Source organism: Plasmodium gaboni, chromosome 4 (assembly GCF_001602025.1).
Source record: "Plasmodium gaboni strain SY75 chromosome 4, whole genome shotgun sequence".
NCBI classification, from domain to species: Eukaryota; Apicomplexa; class Aconoidasida; order Haemosporida; family Plasmodiidae; genus Plasmodium; species Plasmodium gaboni.
In genome coordinates, this window is record NC_031484.1 from 134572 (window position 1) to 157051 (window position 22480).

General features: G+C 21.8%; 4 protein-coding genes across 4 annotated transcripts; 2 read left to right on the plus strand and 2 right to left on the minus strand.

Annotated features, from left to right (window-relative positions):
• Positions 1–224: 224 nt before the first annotated feature.
• Positions 225–5471, minus strand: PGSY75_0405300 (putative liver specific protein 2; the record flags this gene model as incomplete). Its single annotated transcript, XM_018784120.1, has 1 exon — positions 225–5471. One exon carries the CDS (start codon positions 5469–5471, stop codon positions 225–227), a length of 5247 nt encoding a protein of 1748 aa, XP_018643282.1.
• Positions 5472–8281: 2810 nt separating this feature from the next.
• Positions 8282–18155, plus strand: PGSY75_0405400 (putative pre-mRNA-processing-splicing factor 8; the record flags this gene model as incomplete). Its single annotated transcript, XM_018784121.1, has 2 exons — positions 8282–8332; positions 8709–18155. The coding sequence occupies 2 exons, from the start codon at positions 8282–8284 to the stop codon at positions 18153–18155; spliced, it is 9498 nt and encodes a 3165-aa protein (XP_018643283.1).
• A 272-nt stretch (positions 18156–18427) lies between these two features.
• On the minus strand, positions 18428–19361 carry PGSY75_0405500 (hypothetical protein; the record flags this gene model as incomplete). The annotated part of the gene is made up of 3 exons (XM_018784122.1): positions 18428–18617; positions 18730–18929; positions 19077–19361. 3 exons carry the CDS (start codon positions 19359–19361, stop codon positions 18428–18430), a joined length of 675 nt encoding a protein of 224 aa, XP_018643284.1.
• A 1063-nt stretch (positions 19362–20424) lies between these two features.
• PGSY75_0405600 (putative membrane protein) lies at positions 20425–22454 on the plus strand (the record flags this gene model as incomplete). Its single annotated transcript, XM_018784123.1, has 9 exons — positions 20425–20461; positions 20570–20889; positions 21066–21183; positions 21414–21555; positions 21656–21698; positions 21850–21977; positions 22069–22118; positions 22211–22275; positions 22410–22454. 9 exons carry the CDS (start codon positions 20425–20427, stop codon positions 22452–22454), a joined length of 948 nt encoding a protein of 315 aa, XP_018643285.1.
• Between the last annotated feature and the right edge of the window lie 26 nt (positions 22455–22480).

The following is a 22480-nucleotide window of genomic DNA, read 5'->3' on the forward strand; positions in this document are numbered from 1 at the left end:
ATAATATAATTTTTAATAAAAAATATTATAAATATATAAATTATATTTAAAATATTTAAAAATAAAATAATTTATTATAATATATAAATAAAATAATATTTAAAATATTTTATTTTTTTTTATTTTTTTTATAAAAATTATTATTTTTTTTTTTTTTTTTTTTTTTTTTTTTTTTTTTTTTTTTTTTTTTTGAATTTTAACATTAAAGGTTACTTCATATTATTTTAATTTTTTATCTTTTTTTTTTTATTTTTTTCTTTATGTCTTATTTTAAATTTCCCTCCACGTATTATGTCGAGAAAATTCTGACTTAATTTTTTTTTTATAGAATCTTCTGAAGCAGCATTTATTTCCTGGTCTCCATTTGACCTTGTTTCTTCATTTATAAAATCAAAAATATTTTCAAAGGGTTCTTCAATAGTATCTTCATTAAGAGCATCATCTGGTAAATTATTATTACCATCATGTATATTATCGTTTATATCAACATTATCGTTTATTTCAACATTATCGTTTATTTCAACATTATCGTTTATTTCAACATTATCGTTTATATCAACATTATCGTTTATTTCAACATTATTGTTTATTTCAACATTATCGTTTATATCAACATCATAGTTCATTTCCTTATTATCATTTTTTTTTATATCATCCTTTATTTCTACATCATTGTTATTCTCCAAATTTTGTTTATTTTCCATTTCATTTTCTTTACCTCCTCTAAGTGATGGAGGATAGAATTCCTTAATAAAAGTTAATGTCTTGTCTATTTTTTCATGGTCTTTATTTTTTTCTTTATATACTAAAGAGATATATTTAGGAAATGTTTCTTTGTCTTCATTTGGATGAGTGTGATTTTTTTTTTTATCTGGAAAAAGAACATTTACATTATTAGATTTATTAATTACAAGTACTTGTTGTGTATCTCCAGCTTGTAATATACTTCTTTGAAGATCAAGATTATTTTCAAATGACTTCCAAGAATTAATATTATTATTATTGTTGTTGTTACTGTTGTTATATTTATCATCATCATCATCATCTAGATCTTTATGATTATAGTTGATATTATCATTAATTATATTTTCTTTAAAATCAATAAAATCTTCTTGTTCTTTAGATGAACCCTCATTGTTAACTTGAACCTCGTGATAATCATCAACATCATATTTATAATTGAGAACATCTTTGTTATATTTATGGTCATTTTTAATATTATTATATTTTAAATTATTAAAAAATATATTGTATTTATTATTCTTAAGAAACGTATCATGTATTTTGTTTGGATGGTCTCCTTTAAAAGAATCATTATGATGGTAATTATTATTAGAATGAATATTCTTATTATAAAAATTATATATATCATCTATTTTAAAATTTTTATTAAATGAGATATGATTTTCTTCTTGATCGTTTTTTTTTTTTTTTTTTTTTTCAATTACATTATTAATATTTGTTTCTTCATATATTTCTTTATTATTATTATTTATAACATCATTAATTTCAGTTTGCAATTTTTTATTTTTATATATTTTTTCTTCTTCGACCTTAATAATTATTTTACCTGTATAGACAATATTTGGTTCTCTAAAATAATTACAGGTACAATATATTATTTTATCTTCATTTGTCTCATTCAACATTATATATCTTGTATGGTTAACATCTAGTGTATCACTAATAGAATCAAATCTAGGAAATGCAATCGATGCTGGCAAAATATTTTTAACGTTAACATTATCATTTACATATTCAAAACAATTTATGGGTTCTGTTTGAAAATATCCTCCTACGTTATATGATTTTTGTTGATTATTAAATATATTTCTATATAAATGAGAATATGGAATATAATTATATATACTATATATATTATTCATACTATTAATATTATTTGTATTATTTGTTGTGTTGCTGTGTTGTATATTATCATAAGATTTATATGGAGGTCCACATTGAAAACCAACTATTTCATTTGATGCATGCAATACACACTCAGTATTTCTATTCAAATTATTTAAAATAATTTTATTAGTTAGAAATGATTCTTTTTGCCCATAATCTTTATATAAGAAAGAATCTTCGTCAGTTTGAAAAGAACAACCTTTCATTTTGTTTGTGCTTTTTCTTAAAAATATCTTGACAGGAAACGAATACAAATTATCATTCCTATCAAAATCATTTCTATATTTGTAAATACAATTTAAAAATATATCATTCTGAATAAATGATGGAGTAAATATTTTGACAAAATCATCAACTTTATTATTAATATTGCTTAAAAATCCTGGAACAAGTTCTTCAATAGATTTTTTTAAATATAAATCATTACTTTTTTTTTTATTATAATAATTATTTTGACTATTATTATTATTATTATTATCATTATTATCTTTCTTATTTATATCTATACACTCCATCGAATCATATAATAATCTTTTTTTAGAATAATTATAATCTGGATATTTTATATTAATTATATGATATATACCAGGATTTATAATATAATTATTTCCGTTTACACATATAAATCCTTTATCACTATCTGAAGGATTCATTTTTGAGCACATGTCTAAAATATTACTATTCTTAATTATATTATTAAAAAGTTCTGCTATTTCTTTTCCACTTTCTATAATAGCTATATCTTCACTTACATTTGTATTTTTATTATTTATAATATCACCCTTTTGTATATTATATATATATTTTTTGTTTATATTATTATCTATTATATTTTTTTCTTCTTCAATATTATTATTCTTTTGATAATTCTCTTCTATTTCTTCAATATTTATATTTTTATCATCTATCTTATTTACTTCTTCTACATATTTTTCTGGTGCAACAACTTCATTCACTGAATCATTCATATATATATCTTTATCTATATAATCATTTTTTGAATTATCATTAATATTATCTTCTTCAATAATATCCTTTTGTGTATTTTCTTTCTCGTTGTTGAAATGTTTTTCATTTTTTATGTTTTCTGTTACTTTGTCTTTAAATATGTGGGGCCAGTTTATATTATTTGGAATATCCACATTTGAATTTTTCTCCTGTTCGTCTATATATTCAACAATGTTGTTGACATTATCACTATTTTCATCACTCACATTGTTTATATTATCAAAATTGTTGTTTATATTATCATTATTTTCATCACTCACATTGTTTATATTATCAAAATTGTTGTTTATATTATCATTATTTTCATCACCCACATTGTTTATATTATCAACATTGTTTATATTATCAACATTGTTTATATTATCAACATTGTTGTTTATATTATCCACCTTGTTTATTATATCTTTAATATTATCTAACATTTCAGTGTTATCCTTTTGACCTTTATTTTCTATATTATCCTCTTGATCAATCTTAATATTTTTCTTCACAACATCGACTTTATTTTCTTTCTTATGTTGAATTGATGTGTTATCCTTTTCTACTTTTGAATTTAAAAAATTGATTATATCTGAAACATTTAGATTTTTATCTTTTTTAATTTCTTTATTAAAATATTCTATAATATCTTCTATGTTGGCTCCTTTGTCTTTATCGATATTTCTCACAAACAATTCTACTTGAACTTTTTCATTATTTTTTTTATTATCATTAATATTTTTATTATCACTAATATTTTTATTATCACTAATATTTTTATTATCATTAATATTTTTATTATCGTGTATTATAAAAACATTTACATTTTCTTTTTTATTTATTTGTTTAGATTCATTCTTTAAATTTCTATATATATTATTTTCTTTTAAATTTCTTCCTAATTTTCTCATATGCATTTCATATATTGCATCTCTGTCCATTTTATCTAATTCTTCTTTATAAAGTCTATCAATTTCTTCTACTTTTAAATTATGGATTTTTTCTTTTTGTATATCTTGTAATATTTCTCTTCTTATATTATCAATTTTATCATTATCCATTTTATTTAATTCTTCTTTATATATTTTATCTATATCTTCTTTATCCATTTTATTTATTTTTTCTTTTTCAATTTTTTCTAATTCTTCTCTATGTATTCTATCAATTTCATCACGATCCATTTTATCTAATTCTTCTTTATACATTTTATTAATTTCTTCTTTCTTCATATTTTTTATTTTTTCTTGTTCAATGCTATTTAATTCTTCTCTGAACATTTCATATAATTCATCCTTGCTCATCTTATATAACTCTTCATGAAATATTTTATAAAATTCATCAATTGACTTTTTATCTATTTTTCCTTTAAAATATTTTTCAATTTCTTCTTTTCCTACTTTATCTAATTCTTCTCTGTAAAAGGATTCTAATGATAATTCATCTGATATGTCCGATTTTTTGCTATTCATATTTTGATTTATATATTCATTTTTAGGTTGATTTTTAGGTTGATTTTTATTTTGATTTATATTTTTTTTTTTCTGTTTTATTACATCTGAATCATCCTTTTCAACTTTGTCAGAATCTGTTAACACAGAACCTACAAAAGAATTATCATTCTTCACAGATAAAATACGTATAACTCTTCTATATTTATCTGACACTTCATTTTTTAAGTATTCATTATGAGATGTTACACTATGTATATGATTAAAAATATCTTCATATTTTTTATTATTTACATTCCACACGTCAACATTATTGTTGTTATTTTTTTTAAACAAAGAAAACATATTTATATAATAATAATGATAATAAGACATGTTCATTTGTTTTATCATTATGGTGTGTTTTAAAAATAAATACATTTTTTCAAATGGAAGAAATAATATTCTTATAACATACAAGAAATTATTATAAATGATGGAGTACATATTATTTACATAACTATCAATTCTTGTTATCATATATAGAATATCAAACAATTTAATTTCTTCAATATCAACCATTTTTTTATTAGTGTCTATATTATTCTCAATATGATCTGTTTTATCATCACTTTTAATGTAGTTATTAAATAAATTCCTTATATATAATTTCATCATCCTAATTTTTTTATAAAATAAAAGGAACATTAAACGTTTTTCTTTTTTTAAAACTGAATGTAAATAACCATTGGACATATTATTATTATTTACACTTTCTACATTATCTTTTCCTTTTAATAATTTATTAGTTTCCTTTTTATATTTACTCATCATATGTATATTTAATGCACCTCTAATAATATCATGTTCTATTAAATTATATCTCATCCATGATGTAGAAATATTTTTATAAAAAGGATCACATCTCATATATCCATTACAATTTCTAGAATTATCAAAATTATTTTTCTTCTCCTTTGAAAATAATAAAAAAGAACTATAGAAATTCTCAGGTTTTATAATCTCATAAATATTATTATATGCTTCTTCTCTCATATACACACTAGAAAAAAAATATCCGATAAACCTTATAACCATAACAACAGAACAAAACAAAATAAACGATAAAACACAAGCCTTCTTCATGATTCACACCAATACTTGAAAATAAATAAAGGTGTACAGATTTAGCTATATAATACTTTTTATCAGTGTATAAAAAAATTATTATACATATAAATAAATATATACACATATATATATATTATTATTACTACTATTATTATAATTATAAGTGAATAATATTTCATATATATAATGCTTGATTAATATTAAAAAAAAAAGAAAAATTTTATTTTTTTAAATTATATCCTAATAATAAATAAGGCCCTATCAAATTTTATAAAACTTGTAACAATAAAAAAAAAAAAAAATAAAAAAAAATATCAATATATATATGTATATATATATTTAATTATTTATTTTTATTTATTTTTATTTTTATTTTATTTTATTTTTTATTATGTAGATATATGTAACCCACTCTACAAGACACTCGAAATGTAGAACAAAAGAAAAAGAAAAGGAGACAAATGAGTAACATACATATATGTGTATTTATCAACATTCTCGTTTCGATAATATTCACACATTTTGTTTCTTATTCTTTTTATTTGTGTGTATATGTGTGGATCTAACGTGATGAATGTTCAAAGAACAAAAAAAAAAAAATATATATGAACATTTTAATATGACCATTAGAACAATCGACACAACCTATTTATATATAACGTCGATGATAAAAAAACTGATCATTTTTTGAACATATTATAATGTATTCTTTTCAATATGTTCACATATATATATATATATTAATACTATGTGGTTCTACATATTTGTTCTTAATATTATTCACATATATATATATATATGTAAGGTGCTTAGAAATTTTTTTTTTTTTATATGAGACCATTTAAGTGGTGCATTTTTCCCTTATTCTTTTCTTATATTTTTATACTATCAAAATTTAACTTTTTAGTTTAAATACACAAAAGGAAAAAATAAAAATTTTAAAATAAAATATATAAAATAACTATATATATATATATATATATATATACATATATATTTATATTATTTATAATTTTTAGAAATATAAGCTCCTTTTATATTACTTCTTTTGGACCTTATTTTAATAAGAATAAAAATTGTAAAAAAATATTTATTTTATTATTATTTTTTTTTTTCTTATAAATAGAAGGTTAAATACTTGTTTATTTTTTTTATCACTATGAAAACATACTAACAAAATGAGAATAAATTTAATTTCACATACTTTAAAATATTTTTATATTTCAAAGATATGCTCATATTGGGATTAAATTCAGTTGGAATATATTTTCTCTCACATAATAAAATATATATATATATATATATATGTGTATATACCTTTTATATATCTATATTTTTATTTGGTTATATAAACAAATCTATAAAACACATTATTTCTTAAGAACATCGTATACACTTTACTCATTTATGATGTATTCTTTTTTAAGTTAAAAAAAAAAAAAAAAAAACATTTTTTGTTAAGTCCTATTTATAATGTAATATTTTTATGTAAAAGCATAATATATCATCCTATTTATTTAAATATTTTTCCACTTTTCATAATAAAATATATATTATATATATAATATAATTTTATAATATTCAGCCATTATAATTATCAGAAGAAAATACGTAATAAATATATTACAAAAGATATATATAAATATATATATATATATATATACATATTATGTATATATTTAAAATGAATAAATGTTGGAAATTTTTTTTTATTTAAGAATATAATATATAAATAATTATATATATATGATGTTACATATAAAATATTATTTATTATTTACAAATATGTATATATTGTATGTATATATTTTATTTATGATTTTTTTCCAAACTATATTTAGATTTAATTATTTTATACCTATATTTTAATATATTAAATGATAAAAATATCTAATAATATATATATATATATATATATATATATATATAAAATAACATAAAAATTAAATTTAAAATTTAAATTAAAATTCCTAATATTTTTTTATTTCTTCATCCCTTAAATCTTTTATATTTGAAGGTAATATATATTTCTTCTATATAAAAAAGAAAAAATATATATATAATATATATTATGAGCACTAAAATTTTATATATTTTAAATTTTCAAAAATACCTAATATATTTTATAATCCCATATATATATTATATAATATATATATATATTTTTAATAGTAATAATATAATATATATATAATATATATAAAGATAACATATTTTCATTTTTATAATAAACATATTAATATATATATATTATACATATAATATATATTATTGAATTTATAATTATATATTATATATACATAATATTTAATTTGTATGTTGTCAAAAATATATATATATTATATTTCCCCAATATAATAATATATTTATATTTTTTGAAAGTTACTTGCTCTTATTTTTTATTTTTTATATTTTATTTTTCTTCTTTATTCATTTCTTGAATAATAATTAATTTATATGATATATCTTAAATTAAAAGAAATTTTATTTTAACAGTATTTGTTTTTTTTTTTTTTTTTTTTTAATATAGTTAATATATATATATATATATAATATATATATATTTATTGTAATCCTTTCTTTTATATTTGAAATATCGTTTTTCACAAATGAAAACTTTAAACATGGTTTTTATTATATGTTCTTAAAAGTTTTCAACATTTTTTCGAACTTTATGAAATAATTCAGAAATAAAAGTTATATATTAAAAAAGGAAAAGAAGATATATATATACATATATATATATATAATATACATATAAAATATTGTTAAAATATTGTTAAAATATTGTTAAAATATTGTTCTTATAATATATTTATATTAAAATGAGTCATAATGAATCATGTGAACAATCTTCAGAAGATAATAAAAATGAGGTAATATAAAAATATATACATAATGTTATATCCCGACTTAATTATATATATATATGTATGATGGTATTTTGATATATTTTAATATACCTATATTTTTTTTTATATTGATTTTATTTTACCTGTATTTTCGAGCTTTTTTTTTTTTTTTTTTTTTTTTTTTTTTTTTTTTTTTTTTTTTTTTTTTTTTTTTTTTTTTTTTTTGCCTTTTCTTGCCTGACTTGTTCATAAAATTAAATAATATTGTATATATCAAAATATATCATAAATATAAATATAGATAAATATATATAAATATATATATGTAATATACATATACTAATATATTTATATATATATATTATATTTTTATTTCATTTTATTTTATTTTATTTTTTAGGGAAGTAACGTTTTAACAAATTCCACACAACATTTGGAAAATAACGAAATAAACAATTACGATGATGCAAATAAAAACGATGAATTAAATTCATCACATAATGTCATAAACGACCAAGGAGGTGTGGAAAACAAACAAGATAATATGTGTAATAATATCAATGATATATTTTTTGATAAACCTGATAGTAATAATAATAATAATGAAAAAAATAATATGAATGATATAAATAATATAGCACAAAATGTACCTAACGGTTTTATAAATAATATAGGAAATGTTGCATATAATAATATGAATGCATATCCACCTAATATTCCAAAATTACCAACCAATATGCCATTTTTACCACCAAATATGCCCATTTTACCACCACACTTGCAACACATGCCAAACGTATTACCACATTTACAAAATATACCAAATGTCCCACCACATTTAGCAAATTTTCCAAATATGATAAACGTGCCTAATTTACCACCACATATGCATAACCTTCCTCCCAATATGCATAGTCTTCCACCACATATGCATAATCTTCCACCAAATATGCATAGTCTTCCACCCAACATGCATAGTCTTCCACCAAATATGAATTATATACCACCAGGTTTAAATAATTATATGCCAAATATGATGAATATGCCTCCTCCTTATATGATGAAAATGCCAAACATGAAAATGAAAAGTAATAAAATTATTAACAACGTATCAAATAATCAAGTAGATCATGTAAGAAATTCCAACGTATATAATGAGGAGGGAATGCAACTAAATAATGATAATAATGAGGATTATGCCCACGATTTAAGCTCTTCTCATTATTTATCACCAGGTTCTTACCTACCCAATAATATCAAAATGAATAATAATGAAATAAACCAATTGGATACTAATGGGCTAACTTTTCCATCACAATTTAATGAGCACCAACAAAAAAAATTACAACATGGATATGGTGGTGGTGGTGATGGTTGTGATGATGATGAAGGAGATTATTCAATGAAAGAAAAACAAAAGAACAAAAAAGATATAAACTATAAAAACAAAAAAGCAAAGAAATATCACGATTTTGAAGGAGATGATGAAAATTATAATACAAATGGAGGAGATGAAAATTCGTTATATGATTCAAATACATTTTCTATTATAAAGGAAAAAGCTCGAAAATGGAAAATGCTAAATAGCAAGAAATATTCTAAAAAAAAAAAGTTTGGTGTAATAGAAGAAAAGGAAGAAATGCCATGTGAACATTTAAGAAAAATTGTTAAGGAACATGGTGATATGAGTAATAAAAAATATAGATATGATAAAAGGGTTTATTTAGGTGCTCTCAAATATATTCCACATGCAGTTTTTAAATTATTAGAAAATATTCCTATGCCATGGGAACAAATAAAGAATACCAAAGTAATATATCATATAACAGGTGCTATAACATTTGTAAATGAAACATTTGTAGTTATCGACCCATTATATATAGCACAATGGGGTACTATGTGGATAATGATGAGAAGAGAAAAAAGAGATCGAAAGCATTTTAAAAGAATGAGATTCCCACCATTTGATGACGAAGAACCACCTTTAGATTATGCTGATAACATTTTAGATATTGAACCATTAGAATGTATACAAATGAAATTAGATAAAGATGAAGATAAAAGTGTTATTGATTGGTTTTATGATTCTAAACCATTATTATATAATAAAAATCATATACCTGGTACTAGTTATAAAAAATATAAATTGTCATTAGAACAAATGGGAGTATTGTATAGACTAGGAAATCAATTATTTAGTGATTTCCAGGATGATAATTATTTTTACTTATTCAATTTAAAGTCATTTTATACAGCTAAAGCATTAAATATGGCTATACCAGGAGGTCCTAAATTTGAACCTTTATATAGAGATATATATGAAGATGATGAAGATTGGAATGAATTTAATGACATAAATAAAATTATTATACGTCAGCAAATAAGAACAGAATATAAAATAGCATTTCCATATTTATATAATAATAGACCAAGAAAAATTGCAGTTAGTAAATACCATTCACCTATGTGTGTATATATAAAATTAGAAGATATTGATTTGCCACCATTTTATTTCGATTTAATTATAAATCCCATACCATCCTATAAAATTAGAAAGTTTAATAAATCATCTGAAAAGAATGAGAATGAACTATTTGATGACGATTTTTATTTAACATATACAAGAAAGGAAATCTATTATTATGAACATGATCGTGACAACAAAAGAAAAAAGTCATCATCATCATCATCTAAGAGTAGGAGACATTCTAAGCATTCTGATACTGATGATAATCAGTATGATAAAGGTCATCGAAAGTACAAGAGAAGGTCATCGCATAAAAGTTTTAAGAGGGATAAAAGAAGAAGTACTCATTCGAGTAATTATAAAGATAGCGATGAAGAGGACAACAATTCAAGTGTAAGTAGCACTAATAATAATGATAATAATGACATTAGTGATAATAATAATGACAATAGTGATAATAATAATGACAATAGTGATAAAAGTAATAATAATCACAATAATCACAATAGTGATAATAGCGATAATAGTGATACTTATATATCGAGTAGTAAATATAACTCCAACAATTTGAGCAGTAGGACTAGCAAAAATAAGGATGAACCCTACGAAATTGATAGTACTGTGGAAAATTATTCAGCTGATGATAGTTCAGAAAAAGGAAGAAATAAAAAAAAAGAAAAAAATAAAAAAAAACGAAAAAATCCATACAAGGATGATAGTATCAAGAGTGATGATGATGATGATGATAATAATAATAAAAGTGATGTAAATAATCAGAAAGATGATAACATATGTGTTTCTAAAAAAAATAAAAAAATGATTATTAAACATGTGGAATATGGAATGCTTCCATTGCTCCACAATTATCCTTTATACACAGAACGTACTATAAACGGTATACAATTATATCATGCTCCTTATCCATTTAATAAGAAATGTGGATATACCAGAAGAGGTATCGATATTCCTTTAGTTCAGTCATGGTTTAAAGAACATATATCAACAAAATATCCTGTAAAGGTTAGAGTATCTTATCAGAAGCTTTTAAAATGTTGGGTTTTGAATCATTTACATTCTAAAAGACCCAAAAGTATGAAGAAGAAATATTTATTTCGTATATTTAAAAGTACAAAATTTTTTCAATGTACAGAAATGGATTGGGTAGAGGTAGGTTTACAAGTATGTCGACAAGGTTATAATATGTTAAATTTATTAATACATCGTAAGAATTTAAATTATTTACACTTAGATTATAATTTTAATTTAAAACCTGTAAAGACATTAACAACTAAAGAAAGGAAAAAATCTCGATTTGGTAATGCATTTCATTTATGTAGAGAAATATTAAGATTAACTAAATCGATTGTTGATTCACATGTACAATATCGATTAGGTAATATAGATGCATATCAGCTAGCTGATGGTATTCAATATATTTTTGCTCACGTTGGTCAATTGACTGGTATGTATCGATATAAATATAGGTTAATGAGACAAGTACGTATGTGTAAAGATTTAAAGCATTTAATATATTATCGATTTAATACTGGATCTGTTGGTAAGGGTCCTGGTTGTGGTTTATGGGCTCCTTTATGGAGAGTATGGATTTTTTTCCTAAGAGGTGTTATCCCACTATTAGAAAGGTGGTTGAGTAATTTATTGGCTAGACAGTTTGAAGGTAGAGTATCAAAAGGTATAGCAAAAACGGTTACTAAGCAAAGAGTCGAAAGTCATTTCGATTTAGAATTAAGAGCAGCTGTTATGCATGATATTATAGATATGATACCAGAAGGTTTAAAAAATAATAAAGGGAAAGCTAGATTAATATTACAACATTTGAGTGAAGCATGGAGATGTTGGAAAGCGAATATACCATGGAAAGTGGTAGGCCTTCCATTACCTGTAGAAAATATAATTATTCGATATATAAAATTAAAAGCCGATTGGTGGGTGAATGCAACTTATTATAATAGAGAAAGAATAAAAAGAGGAGCGACTGTAGATAAGACTGTATGTAAAAAGAATTTAGGTCGATTAACTCGATTATGGCTTAAAGCAGAACAAGAAAGGCAACATGAATATTTAAAAGATGGACCATATGTGAGTGGAGAAGAAGCAGTAGCATTATATACAACAGCTATACATTGGTTTGAATCTAGAAAATTTACTCATATACCATTTCCTCCTTTAAATTATAAACATGATACGAAATTACTTATATTAGCTTTAGAAAAATTAAAAGAAACCTTTACAGTGAAGAATAGATTAAATCAATCACAAAGAGAAGAATTGGGTTTTATTGAACAGGCGTATGATAATCCATATGAAACGTTATCAAGAATAAAAAGACATTTATTAACTCAACGTGCATTTAAAGAAATATCTATATCATTTTTAGATTTGTATACTCATTTAGTGCCTGTATATGAGGTGGATCCATTAGAAAAGATAACAGATGCGTATTTAGATCAGTATTTATGGTATGAAGGTGATTTAAGAAATTTATTTCCGAATTGGGTTAAGCCATCAGATAATGAGCCTCAACCGTTGTTAGTTTATAAAATGTGTCAAGGTATAAATAATTTACATAATATATGGGAGACGCAAAATAATGAGTGTGTAGTTATGCTTCAAACACAGTTTAGTAAAATATATGAGAAGATTGATTTAACATTATTGAATAGATTATTAAGATTAATAGTAGATCACAACATAGCGGATTATATAACAGCAAAGAATAATACAAATATAACATTTAAAGATATGAATCATATTAATTCGTTTGGTATAATACGTGGTTTACAATTTTCCTCATTTGTATTTCAGTATTATACTATAATAATAGATTTGTTAATATTGGGTTTAACAAGAGCATATGACATAGCAGGTCCTTATAATGACGTAAATCAATTCTTAACATTTCAGAATGTGCAGATAGAAACAAGACATCCAATTAGGTTATATTGTAGATATGTGGATAAGATATGGATATTATTTAAATTTACAAATGAAGAATCGAAAGATTTAATACAGAAATTTTTGACAGAAAATCCAGATCCAAATAATGAAAATATAGTTGGATATAATAATAAAACATGTTGGCCTAGAGATTGTCGTATGAGGAAGATGAAACATGATGTTAATTTGGGAAGAGCAACATTTTGGGAAATACAAAATCGTATTCCAAGATCTTTAACATCATTAGATTGGGATCATTATAATACATTTGTGAGTGTATATTCAAAGGATAATCCTAATTTGTTATTTTCTATAGCTGGTTTTGAGGTTCGTATATTACCAAAAATACGTCAACTGAGTTATGGTTACAATGGTATTATGTATACATCTTATGTGAATGAATATTATACTAGAGGTGTGAATAATAAAGATGCGACGAGTAAGAAAAATGAATTGCCTGATGATGATAAGGATGATAATAATGATGATGATAAGGATGATGATAATGATAATGATAATAATAATAATAATAATAATAATAATAATAATAATAATGAGAAGAAGAAGAGTAAAAAGTTGGATGGTTCGTTTAAAGATGATATCACGAAGAGTAAATCTAATAGCCACCAAAATGATATTTATAATAATAACAATTACAATATGGGGGTGAAGAACGTAGTTGTTTCGTCAAGCGTTAAGGAGGGTACGTGGAAGTTACAAAACGAAATGACGAAAGAAATAACAGCAGAAGCATATTTAAAAGTTTCTGATAACAGCATGAAACGATTTGAAAATAGAGTAAGACAAATATTAATGTCTTCTGGTAGTACAACGTTTACCAAGATAGCAAACAAATGGAATACTACATTGATTGGTTTGATGACATATTTTAGAGAGGCTGTTTTAGATACTGAAGAATTATTAGATTTATTAGTAAAATGTGAGAATAAGATACAGACACGTATAAAAATCGGATTAAATTCTAAGATGCCATCTCGTTTCCCTCCTGTTGTTTTTTATACTCCTAAAGAATTAGGAGGTTTGGGTATGTTATCGATGGGTCATATATTGATACCAGAATCTGATTTACGTTATATGAAACAAACTGATAATGGTCGAATAACACATTTCAGATCTGGTTTATCACATGAAGAGGATCAATTAATACCTAATTTGTATAGATACATATCTACATGGGAGAGTGAATTTTTAGAAAGTCAACGTGTTTGGTGTGAATATGCATTAAAAAGAAATGAGTGTCATAATCAGAATAAGAAGATAACATTAGAAGATTTAGAAGATTCATGGGATAAGGGTATACCAAGAATAAATACCTTATTTCAAAAAGATAGGCATACTTTAGCATATGATAAAGGATGGAGAATAAGACAATTATTTAAGCAATATCAAATTATTAAGAGTAATCCATTTTGGTGGACAAACCAAAGACATGATGGAAAGTTATGGAATCTAAATAATTATAGAACAGATATGATTCAAGCATTAGGAGGTGTAGAAGGTATATTAGAACATACATTATTTAAAGGAACATTTTTTCCAACATGGGAAGGATTATTTTGGGAGAAGGCAAGTGGTTTTGAAGAGTCTATGAAATATAAGAAATTAACAAATGCTCAACGAAGTGGATTAAATCAAATACCTAATAGACGATTTACATTATGGTGGTCACCAACAATAAATAGAGCTAATGTATATGTAGGTTTTCAAGTACAGTTAGATTTGACTGGAATATTTATGCATGGAAAAATACCAACATTAAAAATATCTTTAATACAAATATTTCGAGCACATTTATGGCAAAAAATACATGAATCTTTGGTTATGGATATATGTCAAGTATTTGATTTAAATTGTGATTTGTTAGATATTGAGACAGTTCAAAAGGAGACAATCCATCCAAGAAAATCATACAAAATGAATAGTTCATGTGCTGATATATTATTATTTGCAAATTATAAGTGGGGCATATCAAAGCCGTCTTTATTAACAGATGAGGATCATATATTTACAAATAATACAACAAATGGTAGTAATATTAATAGTAATAGTAATAATAATAGTAATAATAGTAATAATAATTCGTTATCGTTTGGGGCCTTTCCTTATACGTCTAATCAATTTTGGATTGATATTCAATTAAGATGGGGAGATTTTGATTCACATGATATTGAAAGATATAGTCGAGCTAAATTTTTAGATTACACAACAGATAATTTGTCTATCTATCCATGTTTGACTGGTGTTTTGATAGGTGTCGATTTAGCATATAATTTATATTCAGCATATGGTAATTGGTTTAATAATTTAAAACCGTTAATGCAAAAGGCTTTACAAAAGATTATTCAATCGAATCCTTCTTTATATGTATTAAGAGAACGTATTAGAAAAGGTTTACAATTATATTCATCAGAACCGACTGAACCATATTTGAATACTCAGAATTATAACGAATTATTTTCATCACAAACTATATGGTTTGTTGATGATACGAATGTGTATCGTGTTACCATACATAAAACTTTTGAAGGTAATTTAACAACGAAACCAATTAATGGTGCTATATTTATATTGAATCCTAAGACAGGTCAATTATTTTTAAAAATAATTCACACATCTGTTTGGATAGGACAAAAACGTTTATCTCAGTTAGCTAAATGGAAAACAGCTGAAGAAGTGGCATCATTGATTAGATCATTACCTATAGAAGAACAACCAAAACAAATTATAGTAACAAGAAAAGGTATGTTAGATCCTTTGGAAGTGCATTTATTAGATTTCCCAAATATTATAATCAAAGGAACGGAATTAAATTTACCATTCCAAGCATTATTAAAACTGAACAAAATAGGAGATTTAATATTAAAAGCAACACAACCACAAATGTTATTATTTAATTTGTATGACGATTGGTTAAATAGTATATCATCCTTTACAGCTTTTAGTAGGTTAATATTAATATTAAGAAGTTTACATATAAATCCACAACAAACAAAAATATTATTACAACCAAATAAGAATATAATAACACAACCACATCATATATGGCCATCTTTTAATAATAACCAGTGGATACATTTAGAAGTACAATTGAAAGATTTAATATTAAATGATTATTCTAAACGAAATAATGTGCACATAGCATCATTAACACAAAATGAAATAAGAGATATTTTATTAGGTATGGAAATAACACCACCATCAATACAAAGACAGCAAATAGCTGAATTGGAAAAGAATAATTTAGATTCAATGGAACAACAAATGAAAATAACAACCTCAAAAACTACAACCAAGCATGGAAATGAGATAATAGTTTCAACATTATCACCACATGAACAACAAACGTTTACAACAAAAACGGATTGGAAAATAAGATATTTAGCAAATAATTCGTTATTATTTAGAACAAAAAATATATATGTTAATAATATGAATAATATGAATATTAAAAGTGGTACCAATTCAGAGAATCAAAATAGTTATTATAATACCAGTATTAATTCTATTAATGATTATACATATGTAATAGCTAAAAATTTATTGGAAAAATTCATATGTATATCAGATTTAAAAATACAAGTAGGAGGATTTTTGTTTGGATCTTCCCCTGAAGATAATTCATATGTGAAAGAAATTAAATGTATACTAATTCCACCTCAAATAGGGAATTACCAATCAGTGACATTATCAAATTATATGCCATCTAGTAAATATTTAAAAAACTTGGAATTGTTAGGATGGATACATACACAGACAACTAATTGTTCTAATACGAATAATCATTTGACAACATATGATATGGTATCTCATTGGACTTTTTTACAAGAATGTAAGAGACAAATGTCAAAAGGAAGAAACGTTGATGGTGTGAATGACAATGATGAGGATGATGATAATAATGATGACAATGGTAATAATGATGACAGTGATAATAATAATAACAATAATAATGACAGTAATAATGACAATAATAATGACAATAATAATGAAGAGGCATACAAAATGTGGGATAAAAATAAAACTATAATTCTGACCTGTTCATTTACTCCTGGTAGTTGTACAATCAATGCATATAAATTAACAAGTGATGGATATTCATTTGCTAAAAGTAAAAAGAATTCATCAGATTTATATGTATTCCCAAATGTAAATAATTTATATGAACCTGTACAAATATTATTATCAAATGTTTTCGTTGGATACTTTTTAATACCAGATGATCATATATGGAATTATAATTTAATGGGAATCAAATTTAATAATCATCAAAAATATGCACCACATCTTGATATACCACAACCATTTTATGCAGATATACATAGACCAAATCATTTTCTACAATTTTCATTGCTTGACCAAAGAGACGCCGACGAGGCTGACGTCGAAACGTCTTTTATATGATAAATGTGTAACGAACTGTATTTGTATATATATATATATATATATATATATATATATTATATATTTTATATATATGTGTATATTATCTATATGTATATATTTTTATTTAAAAATATACAAAAACCTTTTCATAAATAATTTTTAAGTTTTAATTAATTATACAAAAAAAAGAAAAAAAAAAAAAAAAAATTAAAATTAAAAGAAAAAGAAAAATCACAAAAAATAATTATACATATATATTTATGTATATATGTTGATATTTAAATTATATGTCATTTTTCAATCTTTAATTTTTTTTTAACATCAATTTTGGAATTCCTTTTATCATTATCTTCTCTTTTATTTTTTTTCCTCATTTTTTGGCTAGTTGTACTTGTCTTTATTTTATAATTGGTGTTTAAAGAATACTCGAGGAACTCTTCGAAGGTCTCATGAGGAGTGGAACATTTCCACTTTAAATTTCTAAAGGGGAAACCAAAACAAAAAAATATACATATAAATAAATATATATATATATATGTATATGTATATGTACATATGTATATATTTATTTATTTATTTATTTTATTATTACTTTACTAGTATGGATAAGGCAAAGTAATTATTCAAATCATTCTCCAAAATATTTCTCATTCGTACATCCAGATTATTAACTTTATAATAATGTTCATAAATTGGAGAAAAGTTTAAAAATTCATTTTCCTTTTTATTATTATATAAAACATATGAAAATATGGAAAAGTCCTTTATTGCATAACATTTGGAGCAATAAGCCTAAAGGGAAAAATATATAAACATATAATTATATATATATATTATTATCCACATTTATAATATTTTATGTATATACAAGTGTATAATATTATAATTAAATGTTATTGATATATATATAATTATTCATTCATTTATTATATTATTTACTTCTATCTTTTTGATATAAAAAGTTGTGTTGTCCACATTTACATCATACACAAGAAATGGATGAAATTCATCAATTTTTTCTAAACAAATATCACAATTTTGTTTTTTTATTTGTAATTCTAATAATGCTTCATTTAACCTTTTCTTACTTTTTTTTGAAAAAATATTAAAAATTTCACATATTGTTTTTTCTAATGAAAATGTTTTAATTCCTAATTTTAATTTCCTCTTGTTCATGTGATTAATGGACACTCTCAATTTTTCTTTTATGCTACTTTCATTCATTTTGAAAAAGGAGAAAGAGGAACAGGAAAATATTTTAATTAAACTATTTATTTATTCATAAATATTAATTTAAACATAAATATTTTAATGTAGAATAAGATATATCATATTTAGAAGAAATATATATATATATACTTTTATATATTAAGTACAAAAACAATTATAGATCAAATATCTATATATAATAAAAATATTAAAAAAATATATTTTATTATATATCTTAATATATATATATATAATTTGTAATATTCATTCCTAAGTTGTTTTTTTTTTTTTTTTAAATATTACATTTTATTTTTTAATTTTAGTAAAAATTAAGAACAAAATTAACAAATTAATAAATAAATAAATAAATATATACTATATATTAAATATATTATATATGTATGTCATAAATGAGTAGTCATTTTGTATATTCTGAATTTAATATAATAATTATATTACATATGTAATGTTTTTTTTTTTTTATTGATACCATAGGGCTCTTGCTTATTACATATATGTATATAATAATATATACATATGTTATATATATATAATAGTATATTTATTTTATATATTATTTGATTATTAAATATAGATTACTAATTATTCATTATTTATTATTTTATTTTTTTTTTTTTAAGCTATTTTCCATAAATTAAATAAAAAAAATAATAAATAAATAAACACTTTAAAATAAAATAGAAACATATAATATAAAAATATTTATAAAAAAAAAAAAAAATTCTTACAGGAAAAAAATATTTTCAAGATATAATATTTTATAGTATTATAATATGTATTATAATTTAAAAATAATTTAATAAACATGTGAATATAAAATACAGAATTTAATTGTAAAGATTTTAAAGAGGAAATATGTATAACTAAAATTAGTTCATACTTTTATATATTTGATTTTATTCCTTATATATAAATATATATATATATATATATATATGTATTAAATTACACAACATTTTTAGTTGGAATATAAATATACCATTTTTATTGATTTCTAAATTTTATTTGTTTATTTATAAATTATTTTTTTATTTTTTTAATTTTTTTTGGGGGAAATATGAGTAATTTAACAGCAGCGGAAGAAAAATTTTTGAGTAATATATAAATAACAGACCTATTTTGAAATACACATATAAATATAAATATATATTTATATATATATATATTTATTTATTTATTTGTTTGATTTTTTTTTGTTTTAGAACATGATTGGGTTAATGACAAGAACTGGAAATTGTATTTAAGTAATTTATATCCTTCTCCTTCTATAAATAATATCGAGAAATATAAAAAGAAATACTTTCAAAAAAATATAGATAAAGATCTTGATATAAATACAAACTTTAGTACTGTAAAAGAGCAAAAACAAGAATCTCCGAACTCTAACTTTTTTTCATATAATAATAATATTTATAGTTATAAAGGGAAGTTACCAGTTATAATCTTTTTCTATTCCACATTTGTTTTATGTGCCAGTTTATTTTATTTCTTATTATTATCACTAAATATAAATTTATATAAAGTAATAAAAAATTAGTATACATATATATATATATATATATATGTTTTATAGCTATAATTTTATTATATGTAAAATATATGAACAGCTAGCCAAAATAAGGAAAAAAAAAAAAAAAAAAAAAAAAACCTGAATTGTTCATAATAATTTACATATATATATTTATTTTTTTTTTGTAGAAATTGGGAACGTTTATGTCGTTGTCTTATTTGTTTGCATATTTGGGATTATTATTATTAGATTATAAAACACAGAAAAATAACTTTTCCTTAGTCAATTTTTTTTCATGTGAAAAAGGTATACATAACAGGAAAATAAGAAATAAATAATGTACATATATATATATATATATACATATAACCATTTGAGCAATTTTTATTTTTATTTTTTGAGCATAAAAATATGTTATATATAATATATTAGGATTATTCTACGAAAATGTATATAAAGTGTATCCATATATATTTATATATGAAAAAAAATTCACTTTACACGTATTAATTTTTTTTTGCTGTTCCAATTTTTAGGTCATTATTTATCATATTCTATGATCCTATTTTTTATTAAAGATGCCGTTCTGATATTCCTTCCTATATTTTTAACACTCTTGATTAATATTTATCTAATTTATAAACAATTGAAATCTAGTCTTGTACCATTTATCCAAAAGTTAGCATTTTAAAAGAGAAAAAAGAAAAAATATACACACATTTGTAACATCATATTATATATATAAATATACCTTTTTTTTTTTTTTTTTTTTTTTTAGGAATTATTATATTAATAAATTAGTTTCTTACATGGACAAAATGGTAATAATTTGGCGTACACATTCTTGTTCTTTTTTTTACCATTTTAAAATGCATACACATATATGCATATATATATATATATATGTATATATATATATATATATATTTATTTATTTATTATTATTTTATTTCTTTTTTTTTTTTTTTACAGATATTAAATGTCTACATGATGAGAGCAAATATAGAAATTTACAATTTACTTTTTATTATCATATGTTTATTTTTCAGAAGAGCTAGCTTATTAAATTTAATCATATATACACATTTCTTTAAATTAAAGTATGTGAACAGCTCAAAAATAAAAAAGGGAAAATGTGTATTTTTGTAAAGTTATAATTTTTTTTTTTTTTTTTTTTTTTTTTTTTATTAGATACGCTTCCTCTGATTCTTATTTCCACGCTTGTTATTCTAAAAATGGAGGTAATATATAAATATACAACATATATATAATATATATATAATAATATGTTTTATATGTGTAATTATATTGCTTTATTCTTTTATTTTAATAGAAATGATTAGACAATATTTATCGCATCCAATGGTGCCCAGAGTATTTCTAAATATATTTAATAAGGTAAGATAAAATAAGAAAAAAAAAAAAAAAAAAAGATATATCATTTTAACGAATAAAAAATAAAAATATATGTATGTATGTATGTATGTATATATATATATATATATATATTTATTTATTTATTTATTTTTTAGATATCTCATTATTTTAATGTGTACCTAAGTTACCGAAGAAGATAAAGAATATAAAATTATATTTTATCATT